Raw genomic sequence first — 17,708 nt, 5'->3', positions numbered from 1 at the left:
AATCCATCAGTAATCCTGCAGTTTAAATCATCCCATCTGCATTAAAAGCAGAGGTTTTGAGACATTTACCAATGCTTTTATTTTTATATTATGTGTGTGTTCTCTGCCTTCTGTGCTCTGATGGACTCTGTGAAGTCAAACACTGACTTGTTGATGCTTCTGTGATTGTGACTGCTGAGCCTTTGGCTGTGCTGGCCCAGCTCACCAGCACCAGGCAGTACCAGGTGTCCTGGCTACTGCACCTTCTGGGTGGCAATTTTGACAAGTCATATTTGCAAAGTAGGTAACTGAGTCTAAAATGTGTTTCAGAGGTCTAGTACAGCTGCTGAATAAAAAGAGACATTCTGCTCTTCAAGCATTCTGGTAAAATAGACAAGAGGTAGGTTCAGAGCACAACTCATGGTGCTGTAAGAAGAAACACATTATTAAGGCAAGTAACAAAAAGGAACTGTATTAGACATCTCAGTCCAGTGAGAGAGTTATTTACCATGTTAAAATTAGCACTGTGCTTGCAACTGAGCTATTTACACTGTTAAAATTATACACTGTTAAAATTAGTTCTGGACTTGCAACTTACCAAACTAAGTGAAAATAGCAGCCCAAGTGCTTCAAAAGGGAGCAAAATGCTGGCATTTTTGATTGACCCAGTTTGGAGTTAAGAAAAATGAGCTGTGAAGAGTTGCCTTTGTACTTCTGAAGTGAAAACTGTCCATAAGAAAAAGCTGTATTAATAAAAGGGAGTCTGAGGGACAGGTGTCTCTACAGTGACACTTTGCTGTTATAAAGACTCGTACAGAATGGTGCAGTCTACAAAGTGTTTTTTATTATGTACTAATACTGTGCTTACACCCTGGTGTGTTTTACAGTGTGTTATTTGCTGGGAGTGTATGAGAGTAGGAGCCTTTTAAAAATACTTTTATTTTCATTCTGTCTGTTGGAAACAAGTGTTCAAAACAAAGCTTGTAAATATCTCCAAATGCTTGCAAGTTGATGCAAATAATAGGACTTGTAGTCTAAATTGATTTCTTTGGCATTTTTTCTCCTGTTGATTAGTGAACATTTGTGCAGTTGTGCATCATGGTGATGAATTTTTATATCATATAATGAATTACTCTGGAAGATTAGTTAATCAAGTTCTCATCCCTTAGTAGTTTCATTTAGAATTATTTATTGATTTTTTTTTTCTCTATGAAAATACCTGGAAGTCATTTTTGCTTCCTCCATTTGTGTGTTGCTGATGTGAGTCTGAGACTCTGCAGTTAGTGCATTGGTATGCCTTGGGCTGTGACTAGGAGAGGGCAGACTGGGTGCCTGGGTGCCTGTTGTGTTCATTCTGGCTGGTGGCTTGTAGTAAGATTTAAGGACACTAGGTGGTAGAATCCCAGGCTTTCCAGCATTCCATTGATGAAATCAGATTATTAACTGCAGGGGAGCACCTGTTTTCAGGGCTTTGTGAAGATGGGGCTTCTGCCACTGTTTGGCAGTGGGCTCTGGGGAGGGAGGGCACTGCCCCTGCAGAGCTGGAGACTCAGGCTGGGTTCAGCCCTTCCAGCAATGCACCACTGAAATGCACGGGCAGCTTGTGGTGCCTCCCTTGCTCCTCTGATTCCTGAGCTTTCTGGAGAAGGTGGTGAGTGCAGGAATGTTGGTTTGTGTCAGTTGTTGAGTTAGCACAGGGAACTTCAGCATTTTTCAGAGCTCTCTGGGGAGTCGTCCCTGTGTACAGCAGTGCTATCTGATATTTCACTGAAACACTATCTCAGATTTATGAGACACTCCTCGAGTCTTTTGACACTACAAGAAATTCTAGGAGTCACAAAAATATGTGAAACTCTCCTTCCTATTTTAGTGCCTTGAGAATACAATGCAGCAACTGTGCACTAAGGTATCATATCATGGTACAGCAGTTGAAACCCAGAGTAAAAAACAATTTGTCTGATTCAGACCCAAAGGGAGATTCAGGATAGGTAATATTTCATAACTAAAAGTGATGAAATGAGGATTGTATTTACATTGAAACCAAGGCTTTAAACATATTTAACATTTCCATAACCCAGCAGTACAGAGCAGTTTGTTACACTCCTTGTGGAGGAAACACTTGATTTTAAATTAAATGCAAGTTTGACCAAAGTGGTCAATGTGCACTGACATGTGAAATCTGCTGAGCATCAGTCCCAGGGTGGTGTGACTGCAGGTACTCAGGTCTGAGCTCTGCTGGCCTTAGAGAGCTTCCAGCTCTGCAGGCTGCAGTGTGGGCCTTCTTCTGAAATTTCTGAAAATTCCTTGGAATTATTCTCTGTAGGATGTCAAAAAGGCATAAGTGTTCTGAGAAGTTTGGCTTGAATATAAATTAATTTTTAAAGTGTTACTTTTTCCATGTTAATTTATCTTAAGTATTCCTGCATGAACACCTCACCTTCAAGTGTTTCAAGTACACATTGTTACTGTAGGTCACAAATGATGGAATGTATTTTGTTATTTTGTGGAAAGAACTTTCCTGATGCTGTGGGGGGAAATGCACATAGCATTAAATTTAAGCATGTAAGGAGGTGCAAACAGGATTAGGGTCCCAGGAAATGTTCCCTTCCTAAAGAAATGCTTCCTAAAAGTTTGGTGCATAAGATTTAAGTTTGAAAGTGGAATGTTGCTTGTAGGGTGCAGTTTCATGTTGTGGCTGGCTTTGAATGTGAACTGTTGTCAGCAAAAGCAATCCCATCCTTCTCTACCTAAATGCAGTTTTGGGGGGAAGGTTTAGTTTGGAGGGGCTAAAAGAATTCTGAGTCTATCTGTTGTGTGTTGAAGCATCTGCAGTTCTCAGATGAGAAAGAAAGAATGTTATTATCCCTTTAATTGCCCACAGACTCGAAGCCTTGTCCATCCTACTGATGTTCTTTTTTATGTCTTTTTTTTGTAGCAATTCAGCAAATCAGTATGTGTTATGTTAAAAACTACTTTAAAATGTTAGCCTTCTATTTTTCTGTCTTGGTCAGTAAGTATGGCTAGAAATCTTTGGGTTTAAGACTTGTGTTGCTAGTGCTTAATTTAAGTCTGTTCTATGAGGAGATGAGAAATTGCTACGTGTTGAGGAAGTTTTAGACTTCTGTATAATTTTCATTACATCTGTAGAAGGTAGGAGTCTTAGTTTTTTAATTTTTTAAGTATTTGTGCTATGAAATGTCTATTAAGAGTAAATATTTAATTACATTTAATAGTTCATTGTCAGTATGTTTTCTTAGGAGTCTGTTTTATTACAAATCCATTATTTACATGTGAGACTTTCTTTTATTTTGGGAACTTACAAAGACAGATTCCTGAAGAACATTGTGATCTTTGAGTAGCTGCAGATTCTGCTTGGAAAATTTTACAAACAATCTTTTTTTGGTTGGTTGTTTTTTGAACTTATTTTTGGCTACTTGGGGAGGGCTATGTGTTGTTTATTTTTAGTATTACAATTTTTAAATGTTAAAACAGCTCAATACCAAGCAGACATGTAATAGCAGAGCAGGAGGTGCTTCCTCTAGTGCAGTTTGCAGCTCTGCTAAGGGCACTTTTTGACCTTTTAGTTTATTTTGCCAACTTGTCTCAAACTGTAAGATGATTAAGCTCTGTCCTAATGAGAAGTTCTGTTTCTGGAAACCTGAATTGAAGTGTCTTGTTTTAGATAAATATGCCATTTAGCTTGTACTGTGGTTTATGGCTTTAGTCTGGGGTAGGTAAGGAACTCAATTTGTCATTGTTAGTGGAAATCTTAATTGCTTGTGTCTGTATAGATTCCTCATAGTCAGCACCTGTTTAAAGATGATAAACGAAGATGGCTTTTTCCTTCAAAGAAAAAGGTAGAGTTTGTAATTACATGTAGTACATCACTGCATGCTTTTACAGAAAATTAGATAATGCCAGAATTTAGTATAACATTTTTAGAAAAAGTCTGGAGTTTGTTATTGTTACAGATCATAAAACAGGATCTACTCATTAGATCAGATAAAGTCAAAGAAAAGAGTTTCTGGTTCTTTTAATGGGGCAGGCATCCTCAAATTCCCTGATTTGTTTGTGAGGAGTTTCTCTTCTGCTGTATACAGAGCTAGGTGACATAAATACATTTGTGTTTGTTAGGCAGTAAAATCTTGGTATAGAACAAAAGCAGCTGGTTTTAAACTCAATTTTGTTTTGAAATATGGATTGCATCTCAGATTATCAAATAGTGTTGAAATTGCAGTCTGAATTGCAAGAATAGCATGCAAGGTCAAGTTTCCTAGACTTGCCAGTATTTATGTCTTTGAATTTATTATGTACAAAAATAGTAGTTTAACAAAAGAGAGACGTGCTGGAACAACAGCAGGCATGTGACTAAGGCAGTGTTTGCAGTAAAGGAATGGGATTTAGCCATGGAGCAGTGCAAAGATTTGGGGCTGTGGGATAGGAGCTGTTAGACTGGAGTCCTGAATGCCAGCTGAGCTGCTGCTGTCATGTCAGTAGTGATGTGCAATGTTTGCCTTGGTGCTCTGTTAAGGCGTTAGTGAGAATTGCACAGTCACAAAATTACCTGTAAAAAGGCCTTTATGTATCAGGATTAGCAACAGGAAAGTTTGTATCTTGTGAAAGGAGACATCCTCATTCATCCCTTCTGAGAATTGCTTTTGCACCACTGACCACCTCTTCACGTTATGGTGAATAGATCAGATCAGTGATTTGTGTTTTTCTGTACTTGTGTGAGCTCTGGGATCTGCAGTTACTGTGCATGCATTGATGTGCAGAGGAAGAACCAGAAAGCTCCTTTTCAAACTAAAATTAGAAAGAATTCAAAGAGAGTAAACAACCCATATTTGGATCCAAAATATGGTGCAGGAGTCCTGAACTCAGTGTACACTGCTGTGTAATGCAGCCTTCAGATGTGTGTTAGGCTGGGGTTTGGGGTGGGGAGAAGTCTTCACTCTGTATGTGCAGGACAGCCTCAGGGCAGGGAGGCTGAGAGTGCCACAGAGCCTTAGGAACAGCTGGATTGTCCAAGCATTCTTCATTTCTCTGCTAGGTGTTTCACTAAACACTGCTTAGGGCTCTTGAGAAATGCTGATCAGCCCCTTGCACCTGGATCAGATTCTGTGGGGAAGGGAAGTGACTCCCTGCTGGCATTGTCCCTCTGCCCCCAGGCCCTGGGTACCTGTGCAGTGCCAGTCCTGCCAGGGACTGCTACTTCTTGAGCTCAGTCATGCAAACAGCTTCTCTGCAGGCTGGCTGTGGGACTTTGGCATGGACATGGCTCCCATTACAATTCACTTCTGTATAAAAAGAGAAAACAGAGATTTGAAGGCAGTTCTGCTAAGGAAGCCACTGTGCAGGTGAGAATCCACTCATGCTGTGAGTGCAGGAAGGGAAGAGCCCCCTCTGAACCCATAACTGTTGCTTCAATTGTGTGGTCCCTCCTAGGTGACACTTGAGTATATTGCATTCAGAAGTGTCAGGCTGCTGGGGCTTTATAGCCCTTCCTGAAGAGTGTACCATGCCTGTAGGTATTTCTGAAAATGTCTGGTAATTGGACCTTGGAGGAATTTTTTGCTGCTACTGGTTATTGAGCATGGCACCTTAGCAATATCTCCTTCAACAAAGAAGAGAACAGAGCCCTCTGTGTGTGTATTATTTCAAGACAAAGCCCACAGGTTGTTACACCAAAATTGAGGTTTTTCCACTGAACAAGGCCTTATAGGTGTTGTGTTCTGAGCTGGCTGTTGAACAGACAGGAGATGTCAGTTTTGTGAGTTAAGCAGCCTGAGTAGTTGGAAGGTGTCCCTGTGTGTGGTGTGTGATGATCTTTAAGGGTCCCTTCCAACCCAAACCCTTCTATGATTGTCTTCTGTGACTTTTATGGCTTTGCTCAAAAATCAACCTGAGAAGTGTCACATCAGAGCCCGTGCTGCAAGGGCTGCCCTGGAGGTGCTGGGGCACAGCTGTAAACACTCAGAAAAAGAACAGGAGCTCCTGCACTGTCAGAACTGCCCTGTCCAGCTGCACATTCTGTGTTACACCACCCTGCAGTGATTCCTCCTGCAGGGAGGGATAAACCCTTCCCTGGGAGGGTGGGGAGGCCTGGCACAGAGAAGCTGTGGCTGCCCCGCCCCTTGAAAGTGTCCAAGGCCAGGTTGGACGTGGCCTGGAGCAGCCTGGGATGGTGGAAGGTGTCCCTGCAAGACCTTAAAGCAAGATCAGCTTTAAGGTCCTTTACAGCCCAAACTCTTCTGATTCTGTGAAATACTGGTTTTCTGCACAAATCTGGTGAAAAATGTAAAGTCTTAAATGAGCCTAATGTGTTTTGCTATTTGAATTAGTTTAAAATGCACTTAAGCTGATGAGTTTCATCTCTGTCAGTGCTCTAGATTTAATTTTATCTTTGATGAACAGTTAGAACATATTTAGTCTTAATAATTACATTTCATGCCATATTATCTTTAATTTGACAAGATTTTTGTGAGAGATGGTTTGAGCCCATTTTTCCTGAACTTACTGAGCCTTTCATTGCATGTTTTATTTTTCCCTGTCACGATTTTAAAAAAATTCCTCTGCCTAGGAAAGACCATTACAAATCCTAAATTAGATTTTCTTCCCTTAGATTGCAAAGAACACGTCACAGAAGATGCCAAACCAGAATCCATCAGTGACACAGCTGACCTGGCTCTGCCACCTGAAATGCCAATTTTAATTGATTTCCATGCTCTGAAAGATATCCTGGGGCCCCCCATGTACGACATGGAGGTAACATCCTCATTTGTTCTGTTTGATGCTGTTTCTGGCTGATATGATTATTGCTATGGACTGAGTCTATACAATGTTGACAACTTCAAAATAAGTTAATAACAATGCTGGTTTCTTTATATTCCACCAAGTGTGTTTTAACCTAAAGAAATTTCTCTTTTCTTTTAACTCAGGGTACATAAATGTCATAATGCCCTGGCTTTTCTGTTGGCAAAGGTTCCTGCAGCAGTGCTGAAGAATGTGGTGGTGTTTTTTCAGTTTGAAACAATTTTGCTTTTGTTTGGGGGATGTTTGGTGGTCTTGGGAAAGAAGCCAAAAGTAGAACCCAGGAATCCTGTCTCTGCAGCAGCTGTGCTAAGGACTGCTCCTCATACCTCCTTAAAGCCAGGCAGCATTTTTGGGTATTAAAACCACTCCAGTTTGCACCAGAAGTTCTCAGACATTCTTTAGGTTAATGTGACTCTTAGCTATTAAAATGTTTTATGATCAGTCAGGCACCTCCAGCTTTGCTCCTCAATAGGCATATTTCAGATTTTTTGCTTTCCCCCATCTGTGTTTTGCTCTGTTCTATGGAAATGCCATCAGTTAAAGTAGTTTGTTAGTTTGGGGTTCTCATTTCACCAGTGACACTGTTCTCTGTTTCTGAGAACTTTCCTCTTACAATTACTTTCTCCTAAATAAGAGGACCAGACTTCCAGTGGGACTTGAAGAACAAAAAGGGGGCAAGGTGATTGGGATAGCAGGAGAAAGTGAATGTTTGTTCAGGAATGAATCAGGTTTTAGACCTGAACTGAGGCTTTTGGATATGAAGATTTTATCATGGAAGAGATTCTTAAGGAAGGGACAGAAATGAGGAAACAAACTGAAAGGAGACAGTGCCATTGGTTTGGCAGAGGATGGTGGTGGGAGCAGTGGGAGGCACGAAGAGAAATGACCAACAGCCTCTGGGCTGAGGCCATTCCCTGGGATCTTTGGTGATCTGTTTCTTTACTTTCAGAAATAAGAATTTACTCTTTAGCAAATGACTGAATTGTCAGCAGCTTACATTTGTTCTTTCCAACTCTCAGAAGCCTCTGTACCCAGCAGGAAGGTGACACAAATGTAAGAATTCAGTGCTAATGTGGGATTTTTCTTAAGTGTTCCACCTGGTGTCAGTTTTGTTTCTGGAGTTGATTATTCATTTAAATTTGATAGTGTGTTTTTGTTGGAAAATAATTTCTGCTATTTTGTCTTTTTTCTGTAGGATTAAGTAATCCAAGTGAGGTTCTTAATTTCAAGTGTACAAATACAGGGGTGCTAGCTGGGCGTTATCTTTTGTGAGTGTTTATTTGTTGTGGAGTCCACAATAGATGCCATAAATTTGCAGATAAGCATTCCATGGATCTGCTGGCCTCTAAACTGAAATAAGACTGATTGAAGCTTGTGACTTCTGTTTCAAAAGGGTTTTTTAACATTTCCCTATTTAGAAGGCAAATTTAGTGCATAAATAGAGATGAATGCACACATTTCAGTTCCCCAAGCAGCCCAGGATTTCTTTCCATGTACCATTTGCTGTATTGATTGAGTGAATATTTTTCAGTACACACTTTGGTTTTTTCCATGTAAATTGTTCAGATAACAACATAACTCCCATTTTAAAGAATTTTCCCAACTAAAGTGTAATTCCTTAGAATTTTCCTAAGTCCCCCCAAGGTTCTTTGGAGGAGCAGAGTTGCTGCTCTGAGCTTGGCTGCTGTGGGTTCTGCTCTGCAGTCACAGGCTGGGTCTGGCCTGAGAGCTTCACCCTGGGCCTGCATTTTGTCATTTATCAGCAGCTGAAACAAAGACACAATGAGGCAGCCACTGTGTCAGTACCTGCACGAGGCTGAGCAAATGGAACTGAAAACATGACATGACTTAATGGATCTGTTGTCCTTCAGGGAATTCCTGACCCAGGGATTCATCTTTCACCTTTCCAGGGCAGTGCTTGGCTGTTGTCTGCACAGCTCTCCCAGCAGGAAGATGGGACAGAATATTCAGCTCCTACTTGCTGGATGAATTCATTTATCACAAATAAATAATCTATGTGTCTCCCTACAGAACAAATGTTGGAATTAATCACACAGTGAGGCTTTGAAATAATAATCTCATCAGTTTAAATTGCAGAAGATTTAAGGGAATGTTTCAGCACAGCACACTTCTGGGGGAAAGGGTTTCTAACATCTCCAGTGGGTTTATAACAAACTATTTGTATTTTTGGCTTGGATATTGGTTGGTGTTTTAGAGGGTTTTTTTGGCTTTTTTTTTTCTTTGAACCCTTAATTCTGCTCAGGTAGCAAAGGTTGTTGGCACCACAGGAAAACTCATCAGGATTGGTTTATACCCTCATAACTTGAGTGAAGTTGAAGGGACAGAAGCTGCAGGTCAGGGAAATTACCTGTTCTAGAAAATGAAAGTGCAGATGCCATAAAAGAATGGCTCTGTTTCATGGGACACACACAATTCCAATCAGGGAAAAAATCAGGGTGTCTTTGAGAAGCAAAACCTGTCCAAAGTACAGGTTTAGATTGGCATTTTTATCTAAGCACTATCAGTCTTGTGGTGATATTTCTGGGAAATCCTCCTCCCTCAGAGGGAAGCCACTGCTTTGCCAGCAGTGATTTGCCAAGGAATGAATCAGAAGAGAAGAAAAAATGTTGGTACAGTCAGGCTGGGAGAAGCTGTGGAAGGAAAGCAAACGTGCTAAAAGCAAGTGGCTGAAGTGGTGCTCGTCTTCCCATTGCCAGGCAGGGACTTAGAGCTTCTTGTCCATTGCACTGACTTGGTGTAGCTCCACAACAGCAGATGATAACCTGAAATACTCTAAAATAAGTGACTATGCTGAATGCTAAGACCAATTTTGCAGTGTCCAGGCAGGTAAAATGCATCTGGCAGTATGTTCATGTACTCAGGGTACAGCTAAATCACAGCTGGTTTGGTCTCATCTACAAAAGTTCTCAAACCCTAAGACTCCATTGGCATCTTCAGTGGCATCTTCATCACCTGACAGCCATCAGCTGATTCCAGTGGTCATGTTTAATTGAGATTGTTTAGAAAGTGTAAGAAAGGAGTTATTCTAATCAGACTTTTGGTGAGAATAAATGATTCAGAGGTGCCAGGAGCAGTTCAGTCTTGGGGGGGGCTCCCTGTAGCACTTTGTGGCTGTCTCAGGCAGTCCAGGGTGCTTTCCACTGGCTGTTTGGGGGTTTCCAGGGGGCTTCTGTGCAGCCAGACCTCACAGCTGCCTCCAGTGCCTGTCAGAGGCTCACTAAGGCTGAGCTGAGCTCACATCAGGGGTGGTGCAGTCTCTCTCCAGGACAGCAGGAGAGGTGGCCTGGCTTTTGGAGGCACCAGGTAATGCAAGGAACAATGGTCCAAAGGTGATCAACACCTATACACAGGCAGCTTCTCTTATCTAATCTCAACTGACTTGTGAAAGCAGGAGGAGGTGCCTGCCTAGTCTGAGGATGGAGGAGGAGCCTGTGCTGAGTCTGTAGAACCATTTGGGTTTTGATTTGTTGTCCCATTTGCTCTGTTCTGCCCCATAGCTCTCAAACAGTCTCTAGACTGTTTCCAGTTGATCCAGAGTGCAGGGTAAAAAAACTGAAACAAAACCCCCAAATCAATAAACCTTGTTGATGGCTGCTTTGGGCTGAGAGAGGGTGTGGACAGTTAATTGTGTTTATCTCACCTTTAATGTTTGAAACAATGATGGTCAAAAATAGCATTGTCTGCAGTGCAAAGGGGAATGTTCCAGCATTGCTGGACTTCAGTGTGAGCAGGATGAACTGACTTTGTTAACCTGAGCTACTGAGCAGTTACTAAAATGATCAATCACTGCAACTAATAACACACAGGGAATGGATACAGGAACTGATGCTAGCAAGGATGAAAATGCTTGGTGAGGTATTTTGATACCATAAAAGTGAAACACAGAGTTCTGTACAATTTTCTTAAATGCTAGAAAAAGAAAGAGCCTTTATAGCCTGATCATGCTAATGAAAGCAAAAGGCAGGGTGCTGATGCCAGTGCACAGGTTAGGAGAAGCAGGAGGAGGGGCTGTGTGGCTTCCTTGGCTTTGGCTGCCAGTAACCCCTAAAGGGGCTCTGTCCCCTCTGCCTGGCCTGGAACACATTCATGTTTCTGCTGTTCCAAAGTGTAAATGTCTGCAGGGAACAACAGCAGGGGCTTGGCTGGCCACAGCTCAGGCAGTGCCACCACCTTTGAAAAGGCTTGTAGGGAACACCAAGGAGCAAAACTGGCTTTGTCACAGGAGTAACAGTCAGGGCAAACACACTCCAGCAGATGGGTTAAGTCACATAAACATTCAGCCAGGATTGACTGAATACTTGAAGTCTTTGAGGAGAAAGATTCTCATGGTGTTTTTGGGGGCAGGGAAGGTTTCAAGAATGACAGGCCAGGATGTTTGCCATGGCCTTAAGCTAAGTGCCACATACAGCTCCTGCTGTGTAATTAGTGTTTACACATATCCAGAACTACTGCTGCATTAAATAATAAACTAAAATATAAGAGGTCAGACACTTGGCTTAAGTGTTTTGATGGGTACAGTTGTTTCAAAGCCAACTATTGAATTGTTTTTGCAAATTTTGTAATGGCTGTTTCCTGAACCACTTGCCGTGTTTGCCCTCAGGTGTCCGAGCGCCTCAACCAGCCCGGGGTGGCCATCGGGCTGGCCTGGACACCCCTGGGAGGGGAGATCATGTTTGTGGAAGCCAGCAGGATGGACGGGGAGGGCCAGCTGACACTCACGGGGCAGCTGGGGGACGTCATGAAGGAGTCAGCTCACCTGGCCATCAGCTGGCTGCGCAGCAACGCCAAGAGATACCAGCTCACCAACGGTGAGGGCACTGCGGGGAGCAGCCCTGGCAGTACTGGAGTGGCTGTGGAACAGAGAAGGGGTTTCAGCCTGAGGATGACATCACTCCAGAGTGCCTCTGTGTAGTTCTCTCCCAGATGCTGCCAAGCCAGGGTGGTTGTGGCCTGGCAGAACGTGAGTTGTGTCTCCCTGCCCTAGCCTGGAAGGTTGTGGGCAGCCTCAGTGCCAAGGTGCTGCTTCTTGCTTGTGGCAGACTCTGCCTCTGACTCATTTTTACACTCAAGCTTTCCAGCAGTATTTTTATGATGGAGACAGATATGGAAGTCTAGCTTTTCTCTGACAGGTTCTCTTAAAAGGTTTTTTAGTCGAAGTTTTAGTATTTTGAGAATGTTGGGTTTTTTTGGCAGCTGTGGAACTGCAGTGCAATAGGGCTCTGGACAAGAACATTTTAACTATTTTTTGTCTGAACCTCCCAGGACTTGTAGAAATTTGCCTTCTAGATTGATCATCTGCTGATCAAACAAATAATTGACCAGTGTCTTCCACTATTTGTGCAAGTTTAGATAGGTTAAAAGCCAGAATGTAATTAATGTATGAAATGCTGCAGGCATTACCTGTGTGCATGTTCACCTCTCTGGCTTACACTCCGTGTACTCCATTACAGGTGAAAGGACATAAATAAGAGTTCCACTTGATTATAATTGTGAGTTTCTGTGGAGCGTTCTCTGAATATTGACATTGATGGTTTGGGACATAAAAATTCTATGTGGAAATTCCTTGGTTTCCACATTAATCCCTACTCTCAATTTCTCAGTGCAAATGCCAAGTTTATTGGTTATCATGTTACAGTTTTTCTAGGAATCTGGATGTAGGAGAGCTCATTGGGATTTCTTTGTTGTTTTTTTTTTCCTAGGGCCTCTGCAATATTGTTTTCTTCAGCCTACTGTTAGTAAATAGTGCCAAGGCTTTTAGTTCTTGGTGGGCTTTTAGAATAAAGACCAGAACAAAATGGGTTTAGATTTTTAACATTCAAACCATTCTTTTTTTCCTTAAGCTTCTGGAAGTTTTGATCTCCTTGACAACACTGACATCCATCTGCACTTCCCAGCTGGAGCTGTCACAAAAGATGGACCATCTGCTGGTGTTACCATAGTAACCTGCCTTGCTTCACTCTTCAGTGGGCGGCTGGTGTGCTCAGATGTAGCCATGACAGGAGAAATTACACTGAGAGGCCTTGTTCTTCCAGTAAGCATCATTGCAGAAAAGAGCTAAGTTGTATTAATTCTCCCTATTTTGGATATAAAATCTGTTTATGGCCACTTAGAAAAGAGTGGATCCAGAGCCTTGCTGGATCATTCCTTAGCAGCAATGTGGTCTCTGCTGGTGCAGGTGGAAGAGGCCAGGCTGCTGCACGACTGCCCCACTCCTCTGCTTTGCCTTTCAAGCTAAAGCCAGCCTGGATGTGGCTTTTTGGGAAAATACATTAAAATGTCTGCTTAGAAAGGAAACCTCAAAGGCTTAAAATGCAGGGTGGCTCTGAGTCTGCACTGCAGTTTCTTAATGTGCTTCCTCAGACTGTTGGTACAGAGCTACTTCTGGTGTCTGTGAAAAGTTGTGTCTTAAAGCTCTCCCAGAACTGCACACAGGTTACTCCTGAATCCATGGATCTACTTTTAGATTTCTCTTAAATGTTAATCCTTGGATTGGCTCAGCCAAATGGGGTTTCCATAAAGGTTTGTCAAAGCTTGAAGGCAAAGAAGGCATTCAAACAAACAGAGTCCAGTTTGAAGTGCCAGTGGAGCCTGGCACAGGTGCTGCAGCCAGTGTGGGAGCTATCATCTCACACCAAGTGATGGACAGGAGGAGGATGAAGCTGCAAATCAGGGACAGGCTTTTGTTTGCTGCAGAGGAGACAGAACCAGAGGAGCCGTGGCAGGCAGTGGCCTGGGAGGCTCTGGGGGCAGAGAGACAGGACAGGCCTTTGTCCAGGGTTCTGCAGTGCCTCTGGTGGGAGCCAGCTGAGCCCTGCAGCCAGCCTGCCCTGACTGTGCCTGCTGCTGAAGCTGCGTGCAGAGATAAGGTACATGTGAATATTAAACCACATTTTCCTCCTCCCCCGAGGCAGTCTGGAATCTTGCTGTCACCAGGGGCTGCATTGCCAGGGCTGTGCCAGGGGCTGCCCTTGCTGCGGAGTGTGCAGCACGTGTGGGTCATGTAGGGATCACGGGTCACTCTGCCCCTGTCACAGCAGCCAGGGTTTGCCCTTTGTACTGTAACACAGGCCCTTCCTCGCCTCTCAAGCACTGTAAAATTACAAGTTTCTGCTCTAAGATGGTCTCAGTGGAGCAGTGCCTCTCCACTCCTGGAGCACAGGTTTGCTTTGCTGTGCATATTTTGTTGTACAGCTCAAGTTATTTTTCATGGGATATTGCTGCTTTAGGACTCTTTTCCCCCTAAATCTAACACTGCCTTTATCTGAAAATCTGATGCAGGTTTAGGATTTCAGCACGTGATATAAAAAAAACAGAGCGAAGGCCACTTTTGTTAAAGAAATTCCTGAAAAGCAGTGACTTTTCCACTATTGATTCTCTTGTACCTGCACTCCTAAATTAATTTTTCTCTCATTATTAGCTGTTACAGAACGAATACTGTAGCATATTAATATATTTCCCTCATTAAGCACATGATGGGCTACAACTCTGACTGCATTTTTAATTGCTTTCCTAAATGAATGAGGCAGAACCTTTCCTCAAAATTTAACTCCTGATGTGATGTTACAATAACTATTTTGTTACATGTATAAAAATAATGAACTAATCTATCTCTTCTCCTCCCCAGGTTGGGGGAATTAAAGACAAAGTGCTGGCAGCACACCGAGCTGGCCTGAAGAGAGTCATCATTCCTCAGAGGAACGAGAAGGATCTGGAGGAGATCGCGGCGCACGTGCGGCAGGACCTGACCTTCGTGCTGGCCGCCTGCCTGGACCAGGTGCTGAACGCCGCCTTCGACGGCGGCTTCGCAGCCACGGCCAGCCTGGAGCACTTGAACAGCAAACTGTAGGCACACAGCCTCGCCTTCCTTCTCCAGTTCCATAGTTCTTGATCTCTTTCAGCTACGTTTAGGTATCAGGTACAGCTATGAGCTAAATGGGTTTGAATGGGGGTGTCATTGCCATCAAAAGGATGATGCTGCTGCAGTTCACAACCTGAAACTGCACTTTAGGGACATTTGCTGCTTTTTATCAGCAAAGAATCTTGAATCTCATTTCCTGGTGGATTTGAGCATGAGAAAGAATTCCTTAGCCTATCTGGCACCTAGGTGTGTACGTGGCAGCAGCTGGTCATATCCTTAGAGGGAATAATGTGCAGCAGGAGAGGGCCATAGGTGGGGTTGTTACAAAAAGCAAACTGATTTAGTGCAAGTTTACTTATTTACAAAATATCTGTAATAATAATGAATAATGATGTGCTAAGGAGCAGCAGTATCTGGGGAAAATAAGGTTTGTGAAATCTAAAAAAAAAAGCTTAAGGCATCTGAAGAGAAGCACTATGGGCTAATAAATGAAGTTAAGTTCTTTTAGCACTTGGTTCTGGTTTGTTCTATTTTTCAAACACAGGAAGCAATGCCAGAACTGACATGTAGGAATTGTTGTGTAGGAAGGGAGAGAACACATCAGTTCCCATCTGGCACAGCTGTCCCTGCAGCAGCAGGGGGTGGAGTGTGCATGAGGCCTTAATGAAAAAACCCAGGGATGGTGTGGAGGGGCAGAGTGCATGTCCTGCATTCCCACCCACTACAAACCCACTTGGTTCAGGGATGCTGATGCTTGGAGGTTCACCTATGGAAATTAAATCCATTTGAACAATGCCAAGAAAATTCTGAATCTTTATTCAGTGTGAATAATGTAAGGTTCAAGAAGTCTGGCAGCCTCCCTGTCCTTCGCTAGCTTTGTCTCGATCTCCCCTTGAAGCTCAGTGAGAACTGTGCTCCAGCTGTGATCGGGGCCCTTGGCACTGTTTATTCCAGGGTGAGCCCCACGAGCAAATCCTGGGTGTTGTTACATCCTTCTCTTGCTCGCTGGTTCTGAAACAAACCCCAAAGTGCTTATGAAACACAAACTGTACCAGTCACAACAGCCTGTTCCAGAAGCTGCCTAAAAAAAGTAAAGAGTTTGCTTTGCTTTCATTTTTGTAGATAACAAAGCTGATTTACCTGGAATATAACAGCACTGATTGTAATCAATTCAGTGGGAATTTCAACACCTATTTTACAAAAGATTTTACAACTTTGACAAAAGACTTAATCTAATAAAATGATAAAAACAAAACCTGCTTCTGTGTCACTATTTTAAGAGCTGCACTCTTAGTCACTCACATGTTCTGAGACTACAGACGACAGCCCCAGTCCCAGAACATGTTCTGCCTCATGAGAAATGTGTAGGGAAGAAGTGCAAAGAAACTTCCCCCTGGGTAAAACCCCAGCCTGGTAACTCTGTCCTGCTGCTTTGCTTTTGATCAAACCAGGAGGGAAAAATCCTTTACCAAACAGATGGAGAAACAATCCTGCACTGCTCTGCCCTGTGAGAGCGCTGACATGCTCGGAATTCCAGCACAGTCTGTTTACACAGGGACAAAACAAATCTGCATTTTTTAGAAGAGAAAAAGGACTACTACTACAAAAAAATTCTAGCATGGCAAAACAGGGCGCTGCTGCCCAGAAAGTTAAAAGAATCACTCCAATTCCCAAGTCTTGTCCCCATGGACCCCACCTGAAGGTGAGGGGTTTAATGGCACTCTGAAGATAATGCCAGGCATTTAGTGCCACCTCTTCCTGTCCCTGCTGCCAGAGCTGAGGTTGTTACTGAACTGAGATTTTTCTGAACACAAGCATTACCCATCACAGCAGACACTGCAGCCACACTTCAGTGCCTTTTGTTCTGCTTCCACTGAGCCCAATAATGCAGTGCAGCAGTGAGCCAGAGCAGTGCAGAACCTCTGAAAGGGTGACAATCCCCTGGGATATCTGCTTAGGAACAGTTGGATGGAGCAGAGATTCAGCCTGTGTCCCTCAGAAAAATACCCCAAAAGTGCTGAAGCTTATCAAAAGTAAAAGCAGTGGCAGCTCCTTTCCTCTATCCACACTCTAAACTGCTACAGCTAGTAACTATCCCACTAGAACAATTCCTGCTTTAATCACAGCAGCTTGGAAAAGATTCTGGATAAAACAACAGGACAGGCAGCAATACAAAACCATTCACCTGCTTTAATTTTAAACCACTACTGCAAACAAGAACTAGCAGGAACTGTCACAACAGAATCAAAATATTTACATCCACATTTGTCAAAACATTTTAAGGCCTTTTTTTTTTTTTAAAGGGCAATGAAAAACCATGGAGGTAGTGCTAGCAGACAAATGCAAGATCTACTGTGTTTCATCTTTTAAAGACAAATTTGAATACTCCTCCCAATACAGCAAAGTAAAACAGCACTTTCTAAAATAAATAGCTAATGTTACGACAATGCCAGGCTTTAATACACCATTTATTTTAGATAAGGTAGTAAACTGTACAGACTTCTAGTATGGTTCCTTTTTCATATAGAACAGTGTAGGTTGACTTACCAGATCCTCACACTCTTTAAGCTTTTAATACTGTTGAGGATCTGGGCCCAAGGGTAATTTCATAATTCCATCTGACGATGGATATTAAAGGTTTTATACAATTATTTAACACCAAATGGAGCAATACCAATTTACATTACAGTAAGTCAGCATACAGTAGTTATGCTATAGCTCTTGTCCTCTGTGAAACATGAACCAACCTGTCTGAGCACAGCTCTGCAGCTCACTGCCAAGGCCTTTCCTGAAGGCCCTTCCAGAGCACAGCCCTGACCTTCAGCCCACTGCACCTCAATGAAACCACTCAGCTCAGCACGAGGGTTCAGGGTGACAGTGCTCCTGGGGACACAGCCCCAGCTGCACCCTCCCAGCCACAGCAGCAGTGGCCAGCCCTGCTCAGCCCTGGCCTCTCAGCTCACACACGTTCTCCCCACCTTCCCTCAGCTCAGCCAGGCAGGCACTGGGGAGGCAAGGGAGATGGGGGCTCCTCTAA

At 43.1% G+C, this 17,708-nt stretch overlaps 1 protein-coding gene across 1 annotated transcript in view; it reads left to right on the top strand.

Moving 5' to 3' along the window:
• Positions 1 to 15,926, top strand: part of LONP2 (lon peptidase 2, peroxisomal) — a 35,766-nt gene extending 19,840 nt beyond the window's left edge. Inside the window, exons 12-15 of the mRNA XM_064386417.1 lie at positions 6,602 to 6,744; positions 11,414 to 11,621; positions 12,654 to 12,844; positions 14,438 to 15,926. Coding sequence (XP_064242487.1) covers positions 6,602 to 6,744; positions 11,414 to 11,621; positions 12,654 to 12,844; positions 14,438 to 14,659 — 764 coding nt within the window. The 3' untranslated portion in view covers positions 14,660 to 15,926. The remainder of the gene's footprint in view (positions 1 to 6,601; positions 6,745 to 11,413; positions 11,622 to 12,653; positions 12,845 to 14,437) is intronic.
• Positions 15,927 to 17,708: the final 1,782 nt, after the last annotated feature.

Source organism: Passer domesticus, chromosome 12 (assembly GCF_036417665.1).
Source record: "Passer domesticus isolate bPasDom1 chromosome 12, bPasDom1.hap1, whole genome shotgun sequence".
In the NCBI taxonomy this organism is placed as follows: Eukaryota; Metazoa; Chordata; class Aves; order Passeriformes; family Passeridae; genus Passer; species Passer domesticus.
Note: the sequence above shows the minus strand (reverse complement) of the source record. Positions and strands in the feature narration are given on the sequence as shown.